The sequence below is a fragment of the Mauremys reevesii genome, linkage group 1, assembly GCF_016161935.1.
Source record: "Mauremys reevesii isolate NIE-2019 linkage group 1, ASM1616193v1, whole genome shotgun sequence".
NCBI classification, from domain to species: Eukaryota; Metazoa; Chordata; order Testudines; family Geoemydidae; genus Mauremys; species Mauremys reevesii.
In genome coordinates this window covers 263,001,798-263,019,111 of record NC_052623.1, presented here as the reverse complement: position 1 = coordinate 263,019,111, position 17,314 = coordinate 263,001,798, and the positions used below count along the sequence as shown (strand labels likewise).

The 17,314-nt window shown below is 40.7% G+C and overlaps 1 protein-coding gene across 2 annotated transcripts in view; it reads right to left on the bottom strand.

Moving 5' to 3' along the window:
- POLR3B (RNA polymerase III subunit B) overlaps nucleotides 1-17,314 on the bottom strand; it is a 130,622-nt gene that overhangs the window by 95,329 nt on the left and 17,979 nt on the right. For both annotated transcript variants that reach the window (XM_039514457.1, XM_039514467.1), the window contains exons 8-9: nucleotides 16,121-16,238; nucleotides 14,315-14,423 (exon numbers count right to left, since the gene is read on the bottom strand). In XM_039514457.1, the coding sequence (XP_039370391.1) occupies nucleotides 14,315-14,423; nucleotides 16,121-16,238 (227 nt within the window). The remainder of the gene's footprint in view (nucleotides 1-14,314; nucleotides 14,424-16,120; nucleotides 16,239-17,314) is intronic.

Here is a 17,314-nt window from a genome sequence, read left to right as displayed (position 1 = left end):
TGGCTTTATGTTAACTCACTGACATTTGCTTATGCTAATTTGGTATTGTTTGTCAGTATTACTTCTAAGCAAAAGCTACTTCTTCTCTCAGAAACCGTGCCATCTGGCATTGGCAGCCCATACTCAAGCTCTGGAAGAACCTGAGATGGTAAGCTTGATAAGCGGCAGGAAAACAAATGCTCTAGAGTGCTTTTCACTTGTGTGTGAGCTGTTCCTTATTTGCAGAAGTATAAATTTAATACAATTTCTTAATAAAAATAAAAACTGGCTACCAGTAGCCTTATAAACCATCAAAGAAAGCCTATTCAAGACCTACAGTAAGGGAGGGTGAAATTATCTAAAAGATCACACATAGGCCCCTTACTCCAAACAGTTCTGCAAAATTAATGTTACAGCATATTCTATTTAAGTAACTTTTGCAATGTACCATCTTTGCAGCTATTTGCATTTAGAAGATGACTTCACTACAGAATCCAACTTGAAAGCCATTCTATCTATTATTTCACTGATCCTTAGACACCTTGTTATACTTTATACTGTGGAAAAAGCTTAATAAACTAAGAAAGCGCTTAACAGGTTTAGAAAAATCTCTCTATAAATAAGTGTTTCAAGGTGGCAGCCAGCAGTGCAGGCCTTTGTGGATTCCAGATGGTGCTAAAGCTTTTCCCTTCACACATTTGTCTGGAATTCTGCCATATCAAGAAACAGGGAATAATCTCACTAAACCTCTTTTGGCGGAGTGATAATATGCTTCTCAGAAGTTGGGAGCAAAGTTACATTTTGCATTCATATTCTTCCTTAAGCTGTGCACAACAAAGACCATTGTACATAATGGCCTAGGAGGTATACCCTATACACGATTCTCAATAAAAATTGAGAATGTACCAAAAAAGAGTCACATTTTCTTTAAAATACATGAGTGCCTTCCTTCAAATGGTTTTTGCTGGGTGTTATTTTGTTTTTAACATCCAACTAATGCCTTGCCTTCTGCAACACATTTGTCGGCCCCTTTGTCAGGCGTTTGACACGGTTTTTAAAAGGTACAAAAGATGGAAATGCTTAAAGTAAAAAAAAATAAATAAAAAATAACCCAGCCATGTGTCTTGATGAGGTCTGAAAGCAACACCTCTGTAATGGTGTAAGTATGCTCCAGTTTCAGTATATGTTGTAGGTTTGGTGTAGAGCACGCATCACATTTCTGCAGTCCCACCAGGATACAATTATAACAATCTACAAGTAAATCTACCCAGTCCTCTATAGATTCCCAATTAAGATCTTCGTCCAAATCTTTAATAATTAAATAGAAAGAGTAGGTAAAATAATCATACATTTGTACATCATGGATAAAGGCTTCTACATAAAGATGGAAGAACAGGTTCTTGATGAACATTTATGCATTTCGCAATTTAAGTTGTTGCTGGTTGCTTAATTAAGATTTAAAATGTGATTAAAATCGTTCAAACACTTGTAAAGCAATGTGGACAGAATGTCTTAAAGAAAAAAGTGAACTGGGAATTTCCTGCTAACCAGGCTAACAAAATTGAGGGTGACTTCTGCTGGAATAGTTTCATTAAATCAGTATCAAAATGTCATGACTTGTTACTTCATACTATACACGGTGTTGCACAGTATAATGGATTTAGCTATGCATATAAGCCAATATGAATGCAATACTAATAGGACATGCAAATGAAACATTTGTTTATATTTTTATTTGGTGTGTCCAGCAGTTTGATTATTCATGTCTACCTTAATGCTCTTTTTTTCAGTACTTTGCACCCTAATGCTGCATCTGCCCACGCACAATGCACTGCAGAATCAGAGTGGTTAGCTTGTAACACAGCTGGGATCCGGAAGCCCCAAGATATCTCATTACTATTATTCAGAACATGCTGGGTATTGTACAGACCTATTGGAATGGTGTCCATGGTCTAAAAAGAAAGGTTAGGGGAAAGAAATATAAAAGCAAAGCGGTCAGGGAATAGATTTACATAGGTCTTCTTAGTTCCTTTTGGGGGAAGTGCCACAGGGGGTTATATTATGGGACAGAGGTGGGGGAAAAGGGAAATCTCAGGAAGGGATAGTTTGACCTGAGAGTTTAATAGAAAGCTGGATTGAAGCAAACACACACACACACACACACACACACACACAGTTCATACTGTAGAATGCAGTCTGCCAGCCCCACCGGTGTCCAGGGTCTGTGGAAGTTGCTGCTGCCTAGAGAAGCGTGTGTGTAAGAGTGCACCTCTGCTTCTGGAGGCTGGCCCCAGCCCTGGGAAGCCCAGCTCTTCCTCCCCCCGCCCACATCTTGATGATGATGTCTAGCGGTTGCCATGGCAGTTCCCTAGAATGCCGTTCTGTAATCTTTTAGGTTAAATTATAGAATGGAGACTGGCAGGTGACTGGATTAAAAGATGTCAGAGAAAGTTAGAGGTTGACCCCATCGCAGGTAGAATAAGTTTGTGACTTTCACAATTCAGAGATGAGTGCTATGAAATTAGAGATGTGGGAATCCATAAATCCAGCAGACCCACAGTGAGGGAGATATTAATCTGCTTCTTTAAGATTTCATATTACAAGCTTAAAATTATTGCAAATTTAACACCACTTCTTAATAAGACAATGGGAAACCCTGTTCAATTCTTTCTTTGCAGATCCCAGAGTGTGCTATTCATAGGCTTCAATACATGCAGCAATTAGAAAGGTTTCAGCGTAAAGATATTTTACTAAATTATATGGGTCCTAAAATCCAACTTTAAAGTTCCTTTACACCAATAGTTTTGGGACAGTGTATGATCTTCCATTGTTTCCAACTTCCAAGTCACTCACCCAGATCTGTATCTGCCCACAGAGTAAGAAAGTAATAGTCTCTAGGGGAAAAAAACAAAAATACATACAAAATTGACTTGCCACTGATGTGTAACCAGTACACAAGTGTAGTTTTAGCTTAATAAATTTGTGGTTTTTTGTTTGAAATCTGAACTAAGGAAATTTCTTAGAAGGCTGTTTTTAGTTATTACACACATATGTATAAATATTGCTTTCAGATCTTTTAGATGTTAGTGATGCCTGTAGTTAAGGTTGTCCCACACTTTCCATTATACAGCAGTCTTCAGTTACTTATAACTGACAAATATTTACCATTTGGACTAAATTTTTCCATGCCAAGTGTTGGCCTCAGGTTGAAAATAGATGTATTATCTTCATGAAAGTTTCAGCAAACATGCTGCAGCCATTGCCAAGAATGAAGTTGGTCAAAAGTACCTATTTTCCCCTCTGTTTAAAAAAAAAAAAAAAAAAAAAAAGGTCTTCCAATCGTTTCTTGTAAGTGATCTATTGCTTCCATCTCGTGGAGCAAAGACTTGACATTTGGTGTTGATGAACGAGGGGGAAAAGGAGGAGGAGAATAGTCTCTTACTGTCACTGTCAAAATCCAGCCAGCTAAGCTTTGGTCAAATTATAAACCCTAGGAAAATGAGCATTCCCACATGCTCATTACAGCTTGCTGCTAAAATGTCCAAATTGTACCAACTCCTATGAAACTCCCCGAATGGCTCCGTATGGTCTGCAGGCAATGCAGCCAAAAAAACCTTTTGGCCTGAAAGTCTGGAAGATACCATGAGTTCTAGCCTCATCAGGCATATGTCATGTTAGTTCCATGTCTCTTATTTTAAATAAAATATTTGTTTGCATAAGTATTAAATCTCAAACTGCTGTGGGGCATTAGCACAGTGGTCTTCCAGGTGGGGAATAGTTCAATGACTTGCCCAAAGGATGCGGTGTGTCAGCAGCAGAGCATAAAATCCAGGACTCCTAACTACAAGTACAACATTCTAACCTCTAAATCAGGGGTCTCAAAACACATGGCCCTATGCTGTGGCCCACCAACCTCCCCACCGCCCCCCAGAGTTATTTCCTGCGGCCGCCAAGCTCCCCTCACCCGCCGCATCCCCACTCCTCTGCCTATCTCCAGGTGCTTCCCGCCACCAAACAGGTGTTTGGCAGTGCTCAGCACTTTCCAGGAGGGAGGGGGGAGGAGTAGGGAGCCGCGCACTCAGGGGAGGAGGCGGAGAAGAGACAGGGCGGGGGCAGAGATTTGAGGAAGGGGTTGGAATGGGGGCAGGGAAGGGGTAGGAAGAGGCGGGGCAGGGGCAGGACCTCATGGAAGGGATGGAGTGGGGGCGGGGGCGGGGCCGGGGCTTCTGTATCTTTTTATGAAAAGATGTCAGTGATACAGCCCTCGGGCCAATGTACGAGTCCTCATGTGGCCCTCATGGTGATTTGAGTTTGAGATCCCTACTCTAAATATCACTCTCTATTTTGACAGTGTAAATAAACGCACATTACATAGCATCTTCAACAACAAAATACACCCATGTATACGCTACCATTTTCATGGCACACAGCTCTTTGCTGAAAAGGATCTTCTAAGTAATAGCAAGACTGTTGGGCGTATATTCATGATGTTAAATAAAATAATCCAAATATGGAAACAAAAAAGTTAACAGAGACATGATTCCACATGCTATATATTTTTCTCTAGTCCCTCAAGAGTTTTTCTAAGATTATAACCATTGATAAAGTGGCATCTTGAAAATGAGGAAATCTTTGCAGGTTGAAAACTATTGATGTTACTCTCCTCCAAAAGAACTAAATGTTTTATATATTTGGTAGATGAACTTAACTGATTAGAAAGTTTTGATACAATCAGAGGTTGCTAGCTCAAGTGACTAAATTAACGGACAACCTGGTTAGCCAGGAGCAGTAAGTATTGCGAAGGACCATATACTTAAAAACAAACATACATACATACAAAAAACACCAGAATATGGTTTATATGGTGCCATTCGTACCCCAGATCTCCCAAATCATTTTACAAAGTAACAAATAAAATACTGGTAGGAAAACAGCACAGCCATTATGCACTCAACAATAGCTCTCTCACATCATGGGACAAAATAAATTGTTTTCAACAAGAGAAGGGAAAACGGCTGATGCCCTGGCCAAGATTCCTTCTTAATAAACAGTTCCATGGGATCCTTAACTTCCACTTGTATCATCACCAGATGTGGTGATAAGGACCTTAATTTAATATTTCATAGAAAGGTTATTGCAAAGGTATGGAAGCCCTATCACAGAGTAGGAGAATGAAGTTGCTACAGTCAGGATTATTAAGTATACACAGATAATTGTTTATTTAGGCATATCAATAGAAATCTCTAAACTACTTTATAAAATACATTGCTAACCGCACTGCAGAGAACAGCTGTGATCACCTGTCTTACTGCAACATGATGTAAAAAAAATGTTCATGAAAGATTTACAAGAAGAGTAGGCGGGGAGGGAAATCAGTGATACATGATGAGGAATGTTGCCAGGATATGACTGAGGTGTCATTACCACATTGTAAAACAAGATTTTCTACCACTAACAGCAGAGTGTAGTTGAATACCTCTGTGTATCTGGATATTTGGACATACCACTGGGTGACAAGAAACTGACAGTTCAACTTTGTAAATAAAGACAGAATCTAACATCTTACTACTTGAGCAGTCAGATCAAGACTCGCATAGGCACATCTGATTTTCTAGAATAAAAGGAATTGAGCCCATTGCTTCTGACAGCTTTACAGTGCATTTCTACCCACCAATCATTTCTTAATCCCCTTTACCACTGGTTGCTAAAACAGACAATATTGCTCAAGTTTTTGAAGAGATCTGCATAATCAAAGATAAGAGATACTTTGGACTTGTTTCTCAAGACTTATTCTAAATATTATTCAGCTAGTTTCCACCTGCAAAAACAAAACCCAATCAAACTGCTCCCCCACATATTACCAAAATTCTAAAGCTGCCTACTAAAAGGGTCATATAGCCACCTCTGAGAGGACTGTTCTGATGTTATAAGCAGGTGCTGCCCTCTTCTGGAAATTTATTTTTGATTTGTGCAAGTGATTTTGTCGTCGTTGCATCATTTACATTTTCACTGACTATAGTAAGGATTTCACTGGCATGAAAAAGACTTTACAGATTTCCTAATCTGGGTAGGACTCTTCCAAAATTATGAAAGGGGTTGATTGAAGCCATCACATACATTAAGATGTTGGTGAGCTTTGGAAGTATACGAGAAAAATGAAACTCTGAGCAAGTAAAAAATTAAGGTAGAACTGATTTACAGAGAAAGAAAATCATATGGAATAAAATACAAGACAAAACAAGCCATCTTAAAAATGTTAACCCTAAACATTATTAAAGACCTCAATCTGCCAAGGTACAGAGGACCTCATGAGAAATGTTAATTACTTTCAACTCCCTGTGATAGCTCTGGGAGTGGAAGATACCCAGGGCCTGATCTCAAAGGTGTTAAGCACCCACAGTTCTGATTTCAATTGGAGGTTGGATGCTCAGCACTTCTGAAAAGCCAGGCCCTTAATGCATTATTAGGGTAAAGGTTTGAGCCTAGCAAAAAAGTAGGAAGGCAGCATTATCTGATTCGTAATTTAGAAGAACAGCACTGATTGGAAGAGGACAGAACTGACTGGATTGGGAGCGAGTGAAGATGAGTGAATAGAAAATGAACATGCATGGCTTCGGGGGAAATGATGTGGCAGGATTTTTTCAGTTTGCAACTAGACTTACGATTTGGGCAAGAAGGTGTTGGTAAAACTTCTATAAGCCCTGGAGCAGAGGTGAAGTTGCTGTGAGAGTTTTACTCAGAATCAGGCCTTAACTTCACAAGAGTCAGGAAATGATCAGTGCACAGTGCCCTCAGTATTCCCAATGACCTCTTTCCAAAGCTAGCTCCTTTGCTTCTGCTACCTGCATTGCTCCTCAGGCTTTCCTGAGTCCTGATCACGTAGAAGCAGCCAGCAAACAGAGCTGTAAACAGGGGAGTTTCACTGGGAGTTTACAGGGGGAGTTGTCGGGGGAGACTTAGACCTAGGCAGAAGAACTGACAGGCTAGTGAAGGGAGGGGGTGGTGGTCTGCCAGTGTTCTGGTGCCTGTTGGGGGGTTTGTTTTGGTTTTTGTTTCTTTGACTAACAGGTTTTCAGTGGAAAGGCTATGACCGATACAGAGGCAGCAGTGAAAGACACAATGAGAATGACCGGATGTGGAAGCTACGGCATGTACATGATCCTGGAGGGGGTACCTGAAAAGAGTTTCGTCTGCTTGAAGTGCCACCTGATAGAGCTGATGGAAGGAAAGATCCGAGGACTGGAGATGCAGGTGGAAACTCTGGTCGAGTTTAGAAGGGGGTTCGAGAGATGATGGAGCAAAGAAATGAGGCGGCTGAAGGGATAATCTCAGACTTGCAGATGGAAGCAGGACCAAAGAATTCTGAGGGGAGACTGCTGAGTGAGGAAAGTGGACGGTGGAAGCATGTAACTAAGAGAACCAGGCAGAGGAAAAGACAGGCCAGTGAAGGAGAAATAGAGCTCAAGAACAGGTTTGCAGAGTTGGAAAATGAAGAAGGGACACAGCAGATGGTCACTGAAGGTGAGAGGGCAAGGAAAAAGAGAAGAGCAGCTAGCCCTACAGGAAGAGGGGAAGAGTCAATGGAGACAACACCAAATATGAGCCCCAGGAGAATACAGGGTGGGTTGCAGAGGAGTGCAAGGGCAAACAGGAATCGAGAGGACTTGCAGCCAGTGGGATCAGGGGATAGACCAGAGAATCATACTGTCACCAGGAAAAGGCAGGTCTACATGATTGGGGACTCCTTACTGAGAAGAATAGACAGGCCTGTAACTAGAGCTGATCCAGAGAACAGAAGGGTGTGCTGTCTGCCAGGTGCTAAGATACGGGATGTGGACCTGAGGCTGAAAAGGATCTTAATGGGAGCGGGAAAGAATCAGTTGATTATCCTTCATGTGGGAACGCATGATATGGCTAGGTTCTCGCTGGAACGTATCAAGGGGGACTATGCCAGGCTGGGGAAGATGCTTAAGGAAATCGAGGCTCAGGTGATCTTCAGTGGGATTCTGCCTGTTCCTAGAAAAGGGCAACAAAGGTGTGACAAGATTATGGTGATCAACAGATGGCTCAGGCAGTGGTGCTATAAGGAGGGCTTTGGGATGTACGGCCACTGGGAAGCATTCATGGACAGAGGACTGTTCTCTCGGGATGGACTTCACCTGACTAAGGAGGGAAATAGACTTCTAGGGTGGAGGCTGGCACAACTGATTAAGAGAGCTTTAAACTAGGAATTTGGAGGAGATGGTTGGGAGATGTCCAGGTAATCTCCAGGCTGGAATTTAACATTGAGAGGGAAGAAAACAAAGTAAGAGAGGATACAGCCATGAGCAGAAGAATGGACATAAGGAGGAAGGGTAGTGTAGATACCAGTCTAATAGGTGATACTGGTGGTAGAATGTCTGTGCCTAACCAGATAAAGAATGTCAGTGAAGCCAAACGGCAAAAATTAAGCTGTCTGTACACTAATGCGAGGAACTAGAAACAAAATGGAGGAACTAGAGCTACTGGTGCAGGAAGTGAAACTGGATATTATAGGGATAACAGAAACATGGTGGAATAGTAGTCATGACTGGAGTACAGGTACAGCTATGTGCTGTTTAGGAAAGACAGACATAAAGGCAAAGGTGGTGGAGTAGCATTGCATGTCAATGATGAGGTTAACTGTAAAGAAATAAGAAGGGATGGAATGGATAAGAGAGTCTGTCTGGGCAAAAATCACATTGGAAAAGAAAGCTACTAGAGCCTCCCCTGAGATAGTGCTTGGGGTGTGCTACAGACTGCCAGGATCTGATCTGGAGATGGATAGAGACCTCTTTAATGTTTTTAATGAAGTAAACACTAATGGGAATTGTGTGATCATGGGAGACTTTAACTTCCCAGATATAGACTGGAGGATAAGTGCTAGTAGTAGTAATAGGGCTCAGTTTTTTCTGGATGTGATAGCTGATGGATTTCTTCATCAAGTAGTTGAAGAGCCAACAAGGGGGGGATGCCATTTTAGATTTGGTTTTGGTGAGTAGTGAGGACCTCATAGAAGAAATGGTTGTAGGGGACAACCTTGGTTCGAGTGATCATGACTTAATTCAGTTCAAACTAGATGGAAGGATAAACAAAAATACATCTGGGACTAGGGTTTTTTATTGTAAAAGGGCTAACTTTAAAGAATTAAGGAAATTAGTTAGGCAAGTGGATTGGACTAAAGAACTTGTGGATCTAAAGGCAGAGGAGGCCTGGAATTACTTCAAGTCAAAGTTGCAGAAACTATCAGAAGCCTGCATCCCAAGAAAGGGGGAAAAAATCATAGGCAGGAGTTGTAGACCAAGTTGGATGAGCAAGCATCTCAGAGAGGTGATTAAGAAAAAGCAGAAAGCCTACAGGGAGTGGAAGATGGGCGGGATTAGCAAGGAAAGCTACCTTACTGAGGTCAGAACATGTAGGGATGAAGTGAGAAAGGCTAAAAGCCATATAGAGTTGGACCTTGCAAAGGGAATTAAAATCAATAGTAAAAGGTTCTATAGCCATATAAATAAGAAGAAAACAAAGAAAGAATAAGTGGGATCGCTAAACACTGAGGATGGAGTGGAGGTTAAAGATAATCTAGGCATGGCCCAATAGCTAAATAAATACTTTGCCTCAGTCTTTAATAAGGCTAATGAGGAGCTTAGGGATAATGGAAGGATGACAATTGGGAATGAGGATATGAAGGTAGATATTACCACATCCAGGGTAGAAGCCAAACTCGAACAGCTTAATGGGACTAAATCGGAGGGCCCAGATAATCTTCATCCAAGAATATTAAAGGAACTGGCACATGAAATTGCAAGCCCATTAGCAAGAATTTTTAATGAATCTGTAAACTCAGGGGTTGTACCGTACGACTGGAGAATTGCTAACATAGTTCCTATTTTTAAGAAAGGAAAAAAAAGTGATCCGAGTAACTATAGGCCTCTTAGTCTGACATCTGTAGTATGTAAGGTCTTGGAAAAAATTTTGAAGGAGAGGATAGTTAAGGACATTGAGGTCAATGGTAATTGGGACAAAATACAACATGGTTTCACAAAAGGTAGATCGTGCCAAACCAATCTGATCTCCTTCTTTGAGAAAGTAACAGATTTTTTAGACAAAGGAAATGCAGTGGATCTAATTTACCTCAATTTCAGTAAGGCATTTGACACGGTTCCACATGGGGAATTATTAGTTAAATTGGAAAAGATGGGGATAAATATGCAAATTGAAAGGTGGATAAGGAACTGGTTAAAGGGGAGACTACAACGGGTCATACTGAAAGGTGAACTGTCAGGCTGAAAGGAGGTTACTAGTGGAGTTCCTCAGGGATCAGTTTTGGGACCAATTTTATTTAACCTTTTTATTACTGACCTTGGCACAAAAAGTGGGAATGTGCTAATAAAGTTTGCGGATGACACAAAGCTGGGAGGTATTATTAATACAGAGAAGGACCGGGATATCATACAGGAAGATCTGGATGACCTTGTAAACTGGAGTAATAGTAATAGAATGAAATTTAATAGTGAAAAGTGCAAGGTCATGCATTTAGGGATTAATAAGAATTTTAGTTATAAATTGGGGACGCATCAGTTGGAAGTAACAGAGGACGACGACGACCTCGGAGTATTGGTTGATCACAGGATGACTATGAGCCGCCAATGTGATATGGCCGTAAAAAAAGCTAATGCAGTTTTAGGATGCATCAGGCGAGGCATTTCCAGCAAAGATAAGGAGGTGTTAGTACCGTTATATAAGGCAGTGGTGAGACCTCATCTGGAATACTGTGTGCAGTTCTGGTCTCCCATGTTTAAAAAAGCTGAATTCAAACTGGAACAGGTTCAGAGACGGGCTACTAGGATGATCCGAGGAATGGAAAACCTGTCTTATGAAAGGAGACTGAAAGAGCTAGGCTTGTTTAGCCTAACCAAAAGAAGGTTGAGGGGGGATATGATTGCTCTTTATAAATATATCAGAGGGATTAATATTAGGGAGGGAGAGGAATTATTTAAGCTTAGTACCAATGTGGACACAAGAACAAATGGATATAAACTGGACACTAGGAAGTTTAGACTTGAAATTAGACGAAGGTTTCTAACCATTAGAGGAGTGAAGTTCTGGAACAGCCTTCCAACGGGAGTAGTGGGGGCAAAAGACATACCTGGCTTTAAGACTAAGCTTGATAAATTTATGGAGGGGATGGTATGATGGGATAGCCTAATTTTGGCAATTAATTTGGCGGCAATTGATCATTGATTATCAGCAGGTAAGTATGCCCAGTGGTCTGTGATGGGATGTTAGATGGGGTGGGATCTGAGTTACTACAGAGAATTCTTTCCTGGGTGCTGGCTGGTGAGTCTTGCCCACATGCTCAGGGTTTAACTGATCGCCATATTTGGGGTTGGGAAGGAATTTTCCTCCAGGGCAGATTGGCAGAGGCCCTGGAGGTTTTTCGCCTTCCTCTGCAGCATGGGGCATGGGTCACTTGCTGGAGGATTCTCTGCAGCTTGAGGTCTTCAAACCGCAATTTGGGGACTTCAATAACTCAGACATAGGCTAGAGGTTTGTTATAGAAGTGGATGGGTGAGATTCTGTGGCCTGCATTGTGCAGGAGGTCAGACTAGATGATCATAATGGTCCCTTCTGACCTTAAAGTCTATGAGAAGGCACTGGGGCCTCCCAGCTAATCCTCTCTATCTGGGCTCTTTGCTCCTCTTGCCATCTCCCCACCTCATGCACTGAAAAGATGGCCAGCTCATGGGCCACTCTCCACAATGCCTTTCCCCCTTCACTCCTGTGAAAGATGTAGTGGTTCCAACTTCTTGGATCTCTGCTCCCTTCCTCAAAAGGGACTAGCAGCATGGAGGATGATCTGCCCCCTCATCTGCTGTCAGAAAAGGAGCAAGTAGCTTTGCAGCTTCATTCAGCCCACTCTCCAAAGAAAAATCCCCACTTGCCCTGGGCAAGAAGGTTTTTCTAAACCCTGTCATGCTCCACTGTACATATGTATTATAAGGGGTCCTCCATTCTATGATCATACAAACAATGCATTAATATAAAATCCTGCATTACAGAAAATGCAGCCAGGGTTATAAGAATGGGCTAGATGCAGTGCAATTAACACTGAGAAAGACTGCTCTAAATAGAAAGGATTAATGGACAGAACTAAACTAAACATAGTACCTATCTTTAAAGTGGGGAACAAAGAACCTGGGAAATTACAGCCTAGTCAACCTAACTTCGATAGCTGGACAGTTACTGGAACACATTATTAAACAATTTATAAAGCACCTAGAAGATAACAGTGATAATAGTCAACATGGATTTATCAAGAACCAACTATGCCAAACCAGCCTAATTTCCTTCTTTGACAGAGTCTCTGGCCTAGTAGATAGGCAGCTGTGACACGGTGCTAGCTGTAGCAGTCTGGTCACTGAAGCAGCTGCAGCACAGAGAAGGCTGTAGGCTTAATTGGAGCCAAGCAACCTGTTTCTAGTGGGGACTACTGACACTGGGTGGCAATTGCTGGGGCTAATGAGAGAGTTGACTCAGTAATCAGGGGGATATACAGCTGGGAGGAACACGAAGCAGGGGGAAGTTCAGAGAGTGAGCTGGGTGGAGGACAGAAAGCTGTGTGAATGGCTCCCTCCTGCTGTACACTTGTGCCATGTTCTGTCCTGTTTGGAAACCGAGGATTAGAGGTGCTCATGGTGAAAAAGAAACAGACTGTGTGTTTGCAACAGAGACCATGAAAACAGGCTAGGCAGAGCTGCTCACTGGGTAGTTGAAGGAGCACCCTGTGATATGGGAAGCAGCAGACGTGATAGATCTTGATTTGAGTGAGGCTTTTGACACAGTCCCACATGATGTTCTCTCAAACTAGGGAAATGTGGTCTAGATGAAATTACTATAAGGTGAGTGCATAACTCTTCGGAAAAAAACACACTCCAAAAGTAGTTATCAGGGAGGACCTAACAAGTGGGGTCCAGCAGAGGATCTGTCCGGTGCTATTCAACATTTTCAGTAATGACTTGGATTATGGAGTGGAGAGTAAGTTTATAAAATCTGGAGATCACACCAAGCTGGGAGGGGTTGTAAGCACTTCAGAGGACAGCATGAGAATTCAAAATTATCTTGACAAATTGAAGAACTCATTTGAAATTAACAAAATGAAATTCTAGAAAGAGAAATGCAAAGTATTTCTTAGGAAGGAAAAATCAAACACACAAATACAAAATGGGGAATACGGGACGAGGTGGTAGTACTGCTGAAAAGGATCTGGGAGATATAGTGGATCACAAATTTAGTATGAGTCAATGTGATGCAGTTGCAAAAAAGATAGTAGTTTGGGGTATATTAACAGGAGTGTCGTATGTAAGACACAGGAGTAACTGTCCTGCTCTACTCAGCAATGGTGAGGCCTCAGCTGGAGTACTGTGTCCACTTTTGGGCACCATAATTTAGGAAAGTGTTACAGAAATTGGAGACAGTCCAGTGCAGAGCAACAATAACGGTAAGAGATTTAAAAAACCGGACCTATGAGGAAGGGTTAAAAAAACCAGGCATATTTAGTCTTGAAAAAAATAAGACTCGGTGGGGGGGGGGAGGACCTTAAGTCTTCAAATATGTTAAAAGCTACTATTAAAGAGGATAGTGCTCAATTGTTCTCTATGTCCACTGAAAGTAGAACATGAAGCAATTGACTTAATCTGCAGCACACAAGTCCCCCCTCCCCCGCCCCGATATCTAACCTAACTATAAGAATAGTTAAGTACTGGGATACATTTCCAAGCGAGGTTGTGGAATCCCCACCATTAGAGGTTTTTAAAAACAAGTTAGACAAACACTTCTCAGTGGTGGTCTAGGTATACTTGGTCCTGCCTCAGAGCAGGGGCATGGACCAGTTAACCTCTCAAGGTCCCTTCCAGCCCTACATTTCTATGAAACATACATGGTTACTTTCACCATTACTGAATCAAACACTCTTTAGTTGTTCACCAGTTCTCTGATTCAGCTAATAAAAATGCCTTAAAAGGTCTTTCAAAATACTTTAAGCAATCTACGTCTTATAGTTCTATTTTGTATCTTGTACATACACTACCTTCAAACGAAATATAGCAAGGACAGCTTTTGGCCTTTGCAGGAAGAATTAAAGGTTTGAACATTTTCCCCCGTATCTCTATATTTCACTCTACTCTCTCTAGTAATATGCTGTAAATCCAGTTATTGTCAAACAGTGTCCAAAATTCCTTTACAGAACATATTAAATCTTGAGTGCTACTACAGAGCTTTGCTCTTAAACTAAAGTTCTGTAAACTGACAGTTATATTACCTTAAATATAATAGCAATGGGAATATCTTCTGACAGAGTGTTATGCCTCAGGTAAAATCTTCCTTGTTTCACAATCATATTTGTTCTGCTCTTCTTCTCATGAGTGGAACTAAAGTTTAAAAAAAAAAAAGTATTAAGTTTGATACACATCTTGCAGTGGTAATTCCTTTGCCTAACCATTTTAAAGTGTTTTATAAAGAAGATTTCACTCACATCAATAAATTCCAATGCCTTTTATTGATTTAAAAAAAAAAAAAACAGCTACAGATGCATAGACCAGAAATAACAGAAGGTTACTTGTGATGGGGAACATCAGCACTTAAATTTAGCAGGATGAGGATTAATTGAAAATTGCAAAACATAAGTGGATAATACATAAACAGACACATGGATCCAATGAGCTCTTTCTATGCATAAGGGCTGTTACAGTTTCAGCAGTGAGATATAACCACACATCCTGTTGTAGTCTTTTTGGACTCACACGGGTTGCTTGTGTAATAGTACTCTAGAAGGAGGAGAAGTGTTAGGGGTATCTACTAATAAAGCAAATAAAGTGGCTCACAACACAGCAATAAGTGCTTTAGGATGTACTGGTTTGGGGTTAAAAATTAACACAAAAAGCTGAAATAGAAAATAAAGCTGGTTGGCTAAGAATAAGAAGCCCAACCCATAAGAATATATCTCCAGTCTTCAACAATCTGTGGAGTACAAAAACAAAACCCTCAAAAAACACAGCTATAGATTTTGGGTCCATACTAAACTGACTTAGCCAAAGATTAAGTTGCCCCCCCACCCCACCACCACTCCCAACAGATTAACTTTTTCCTTGAATGGAGCTTGTGTAAATAAGTCTTCTAATTAGCATGGCATCCATTTTCCCTACCCCACTGTGGCGATGCAACCATTGGGTAGCCCTAGATCAAGGGTCTTGTAGAGGACAGGCCCTTTCATCACTAGTTAGACGGTTCAAATCCACTTCGGATTTGTGTGACTGAATACTGCCATACTCTAATGGCCATTGAGCGGTCAAAGTAAATTGACCAGTACCAAAAAGGCAGGGAGCCACAACATTACACCTCAACTGCTTGCTGGCAGTATCAGCAGGGAGGTCAGAGTGGGTATGGGAACCCAACTATCCTCCTAGTTTTAGAGGTCATAAGAGGTCATGCAGAAGCACATTGGTGAGGCAGTGAGGGAAGGCCTGAAAGTGTCACTATGCATGCTGTGCCTGATATACGACGGAACATACGATTCAGGCTCCATGATAATTCAGACTCTGACAACTCTCAGGAACACTAAAGAAGTTATATTTCTAGAGCTTGAATAAGCCTCCTACACAGCCACATGTGGGTGAGAGGTCAGCGTGCTTATGCATGAAGGTTGGATGGCAGGTTTCCAGTGTTTACTAGAAACCAAAGACAGAAATCTTCCAATGTTGTCACTTGGAGTTTGCCACTGATAACTGAAGCAAGTTTGGGTCAAATACTACAATGTGGAGGTGGCACTTTTTTTCAGTATTTTTACAGCAAAAAAAAAAAAGTGTCTCAGCAAAATTTGCTCTATAACAAAAACTGGAACGTGCTTCACTAACTTAGGGCCAAATCTGAAGTCTCCCATTGACTTTGGTGGGAACTTTGGGCAAGTGGACTTCAGGACTGGGCTTTAAGTTACTGGAACTACGTTAGCAAGAGAGTGGTGCTAAATGTGCTTTCAATATTTGTTGCACTAAACTGAAATAAATGAAAGTTAACTCCCAAGGGATGACATAAACAAGACTCGTAAGTGATGGCAGTGCATTTGCCGTACCTGGTAACAGAAGCACCAACTGTCCCTTTTCTATCAGCTTCCACAATGATCCTGTTTTTGGATAACTGCTCTTGAATAAGAATTACTTTCTCTACACCTTTGACAATGAAGTAGCCACCTACCAAATGGAGAAAAAAAATGGGTTTGCACTTACTCTTCCTTGGCTATTATTCACCTCTTAGAATATATTTTCAATATTGTTATAATGTATAAACACACAAAGTAAATTAAAAAATTAAACTACAAGAAATGCATAAAGAGAATTATATATTAGGGAAAGAGGGGGAATAAACACCATCCCCACAAAACATTATATATATATTTATAACCCAAGGGGAACCTCTTATAACTATGGAGAGAGAAAAGACTATTTGATCTTGTTGGAATCTTGTTATGCTGATCTACTTGGGATCTTAAGATCTTGTTGGAAAGTGCTCATCTGCAACAATGATGGGTGCTAAAGAGAACTCTAAGGGAGATAGAAAATATTTATCTAAAGGATGTTGTTGAACTGTTGGTACTGCAAGTTAAACGAAAAATAAAATTGTTTGCCAGAAGAGCACCTAATTAAGACATCATAATTAAAAGGACTGACCATGTGAGGTGCTCAGCAAATTACAACATAGGGCCCCAAATTAAGAAGCTCCGTTTCCATAATTACTTTCTCCAGTGAAACATGAATTTTATATTAGCCTTTTTTTCCCCCCACTCATTTCAATTCCATTGTAATAACTGAAGCAATGAAGAATCTATTCTTCATGTTATTGTATTCTAATTAATCTGACTTGGAACAATCCTCAACTTGTATAGCATTTTACGCCAAGGTGTTTTTGTGATCATAACAAATGAACATAGTGATAAAATGGAACAGGGAAATGATAAAGGCACTTCCTGAAAGCAGTTTGATAAATGACAGGAAAGGAGTGGGGGGAGGAAGAGTGAGAAAAGTCAACATACTGATGAAAAAAATACAACCAAAGCAAGTAAACTTTTTTTTTAATCGGTCTTTAACAAAAAATAAATAAAAGCAGTATGGACAATTAAGAAATTATGAAGATCTTGACAGCTATTGCTAACAAGCAGATATATGAATACTTAGGTAGAGATAACATCTGTATTTCCCCAGCTCTCTTGATTATATATGTCTGTCTTTTTGTGGTTTCCTTACGAACCATTAAATTTTTTTTTTAAATC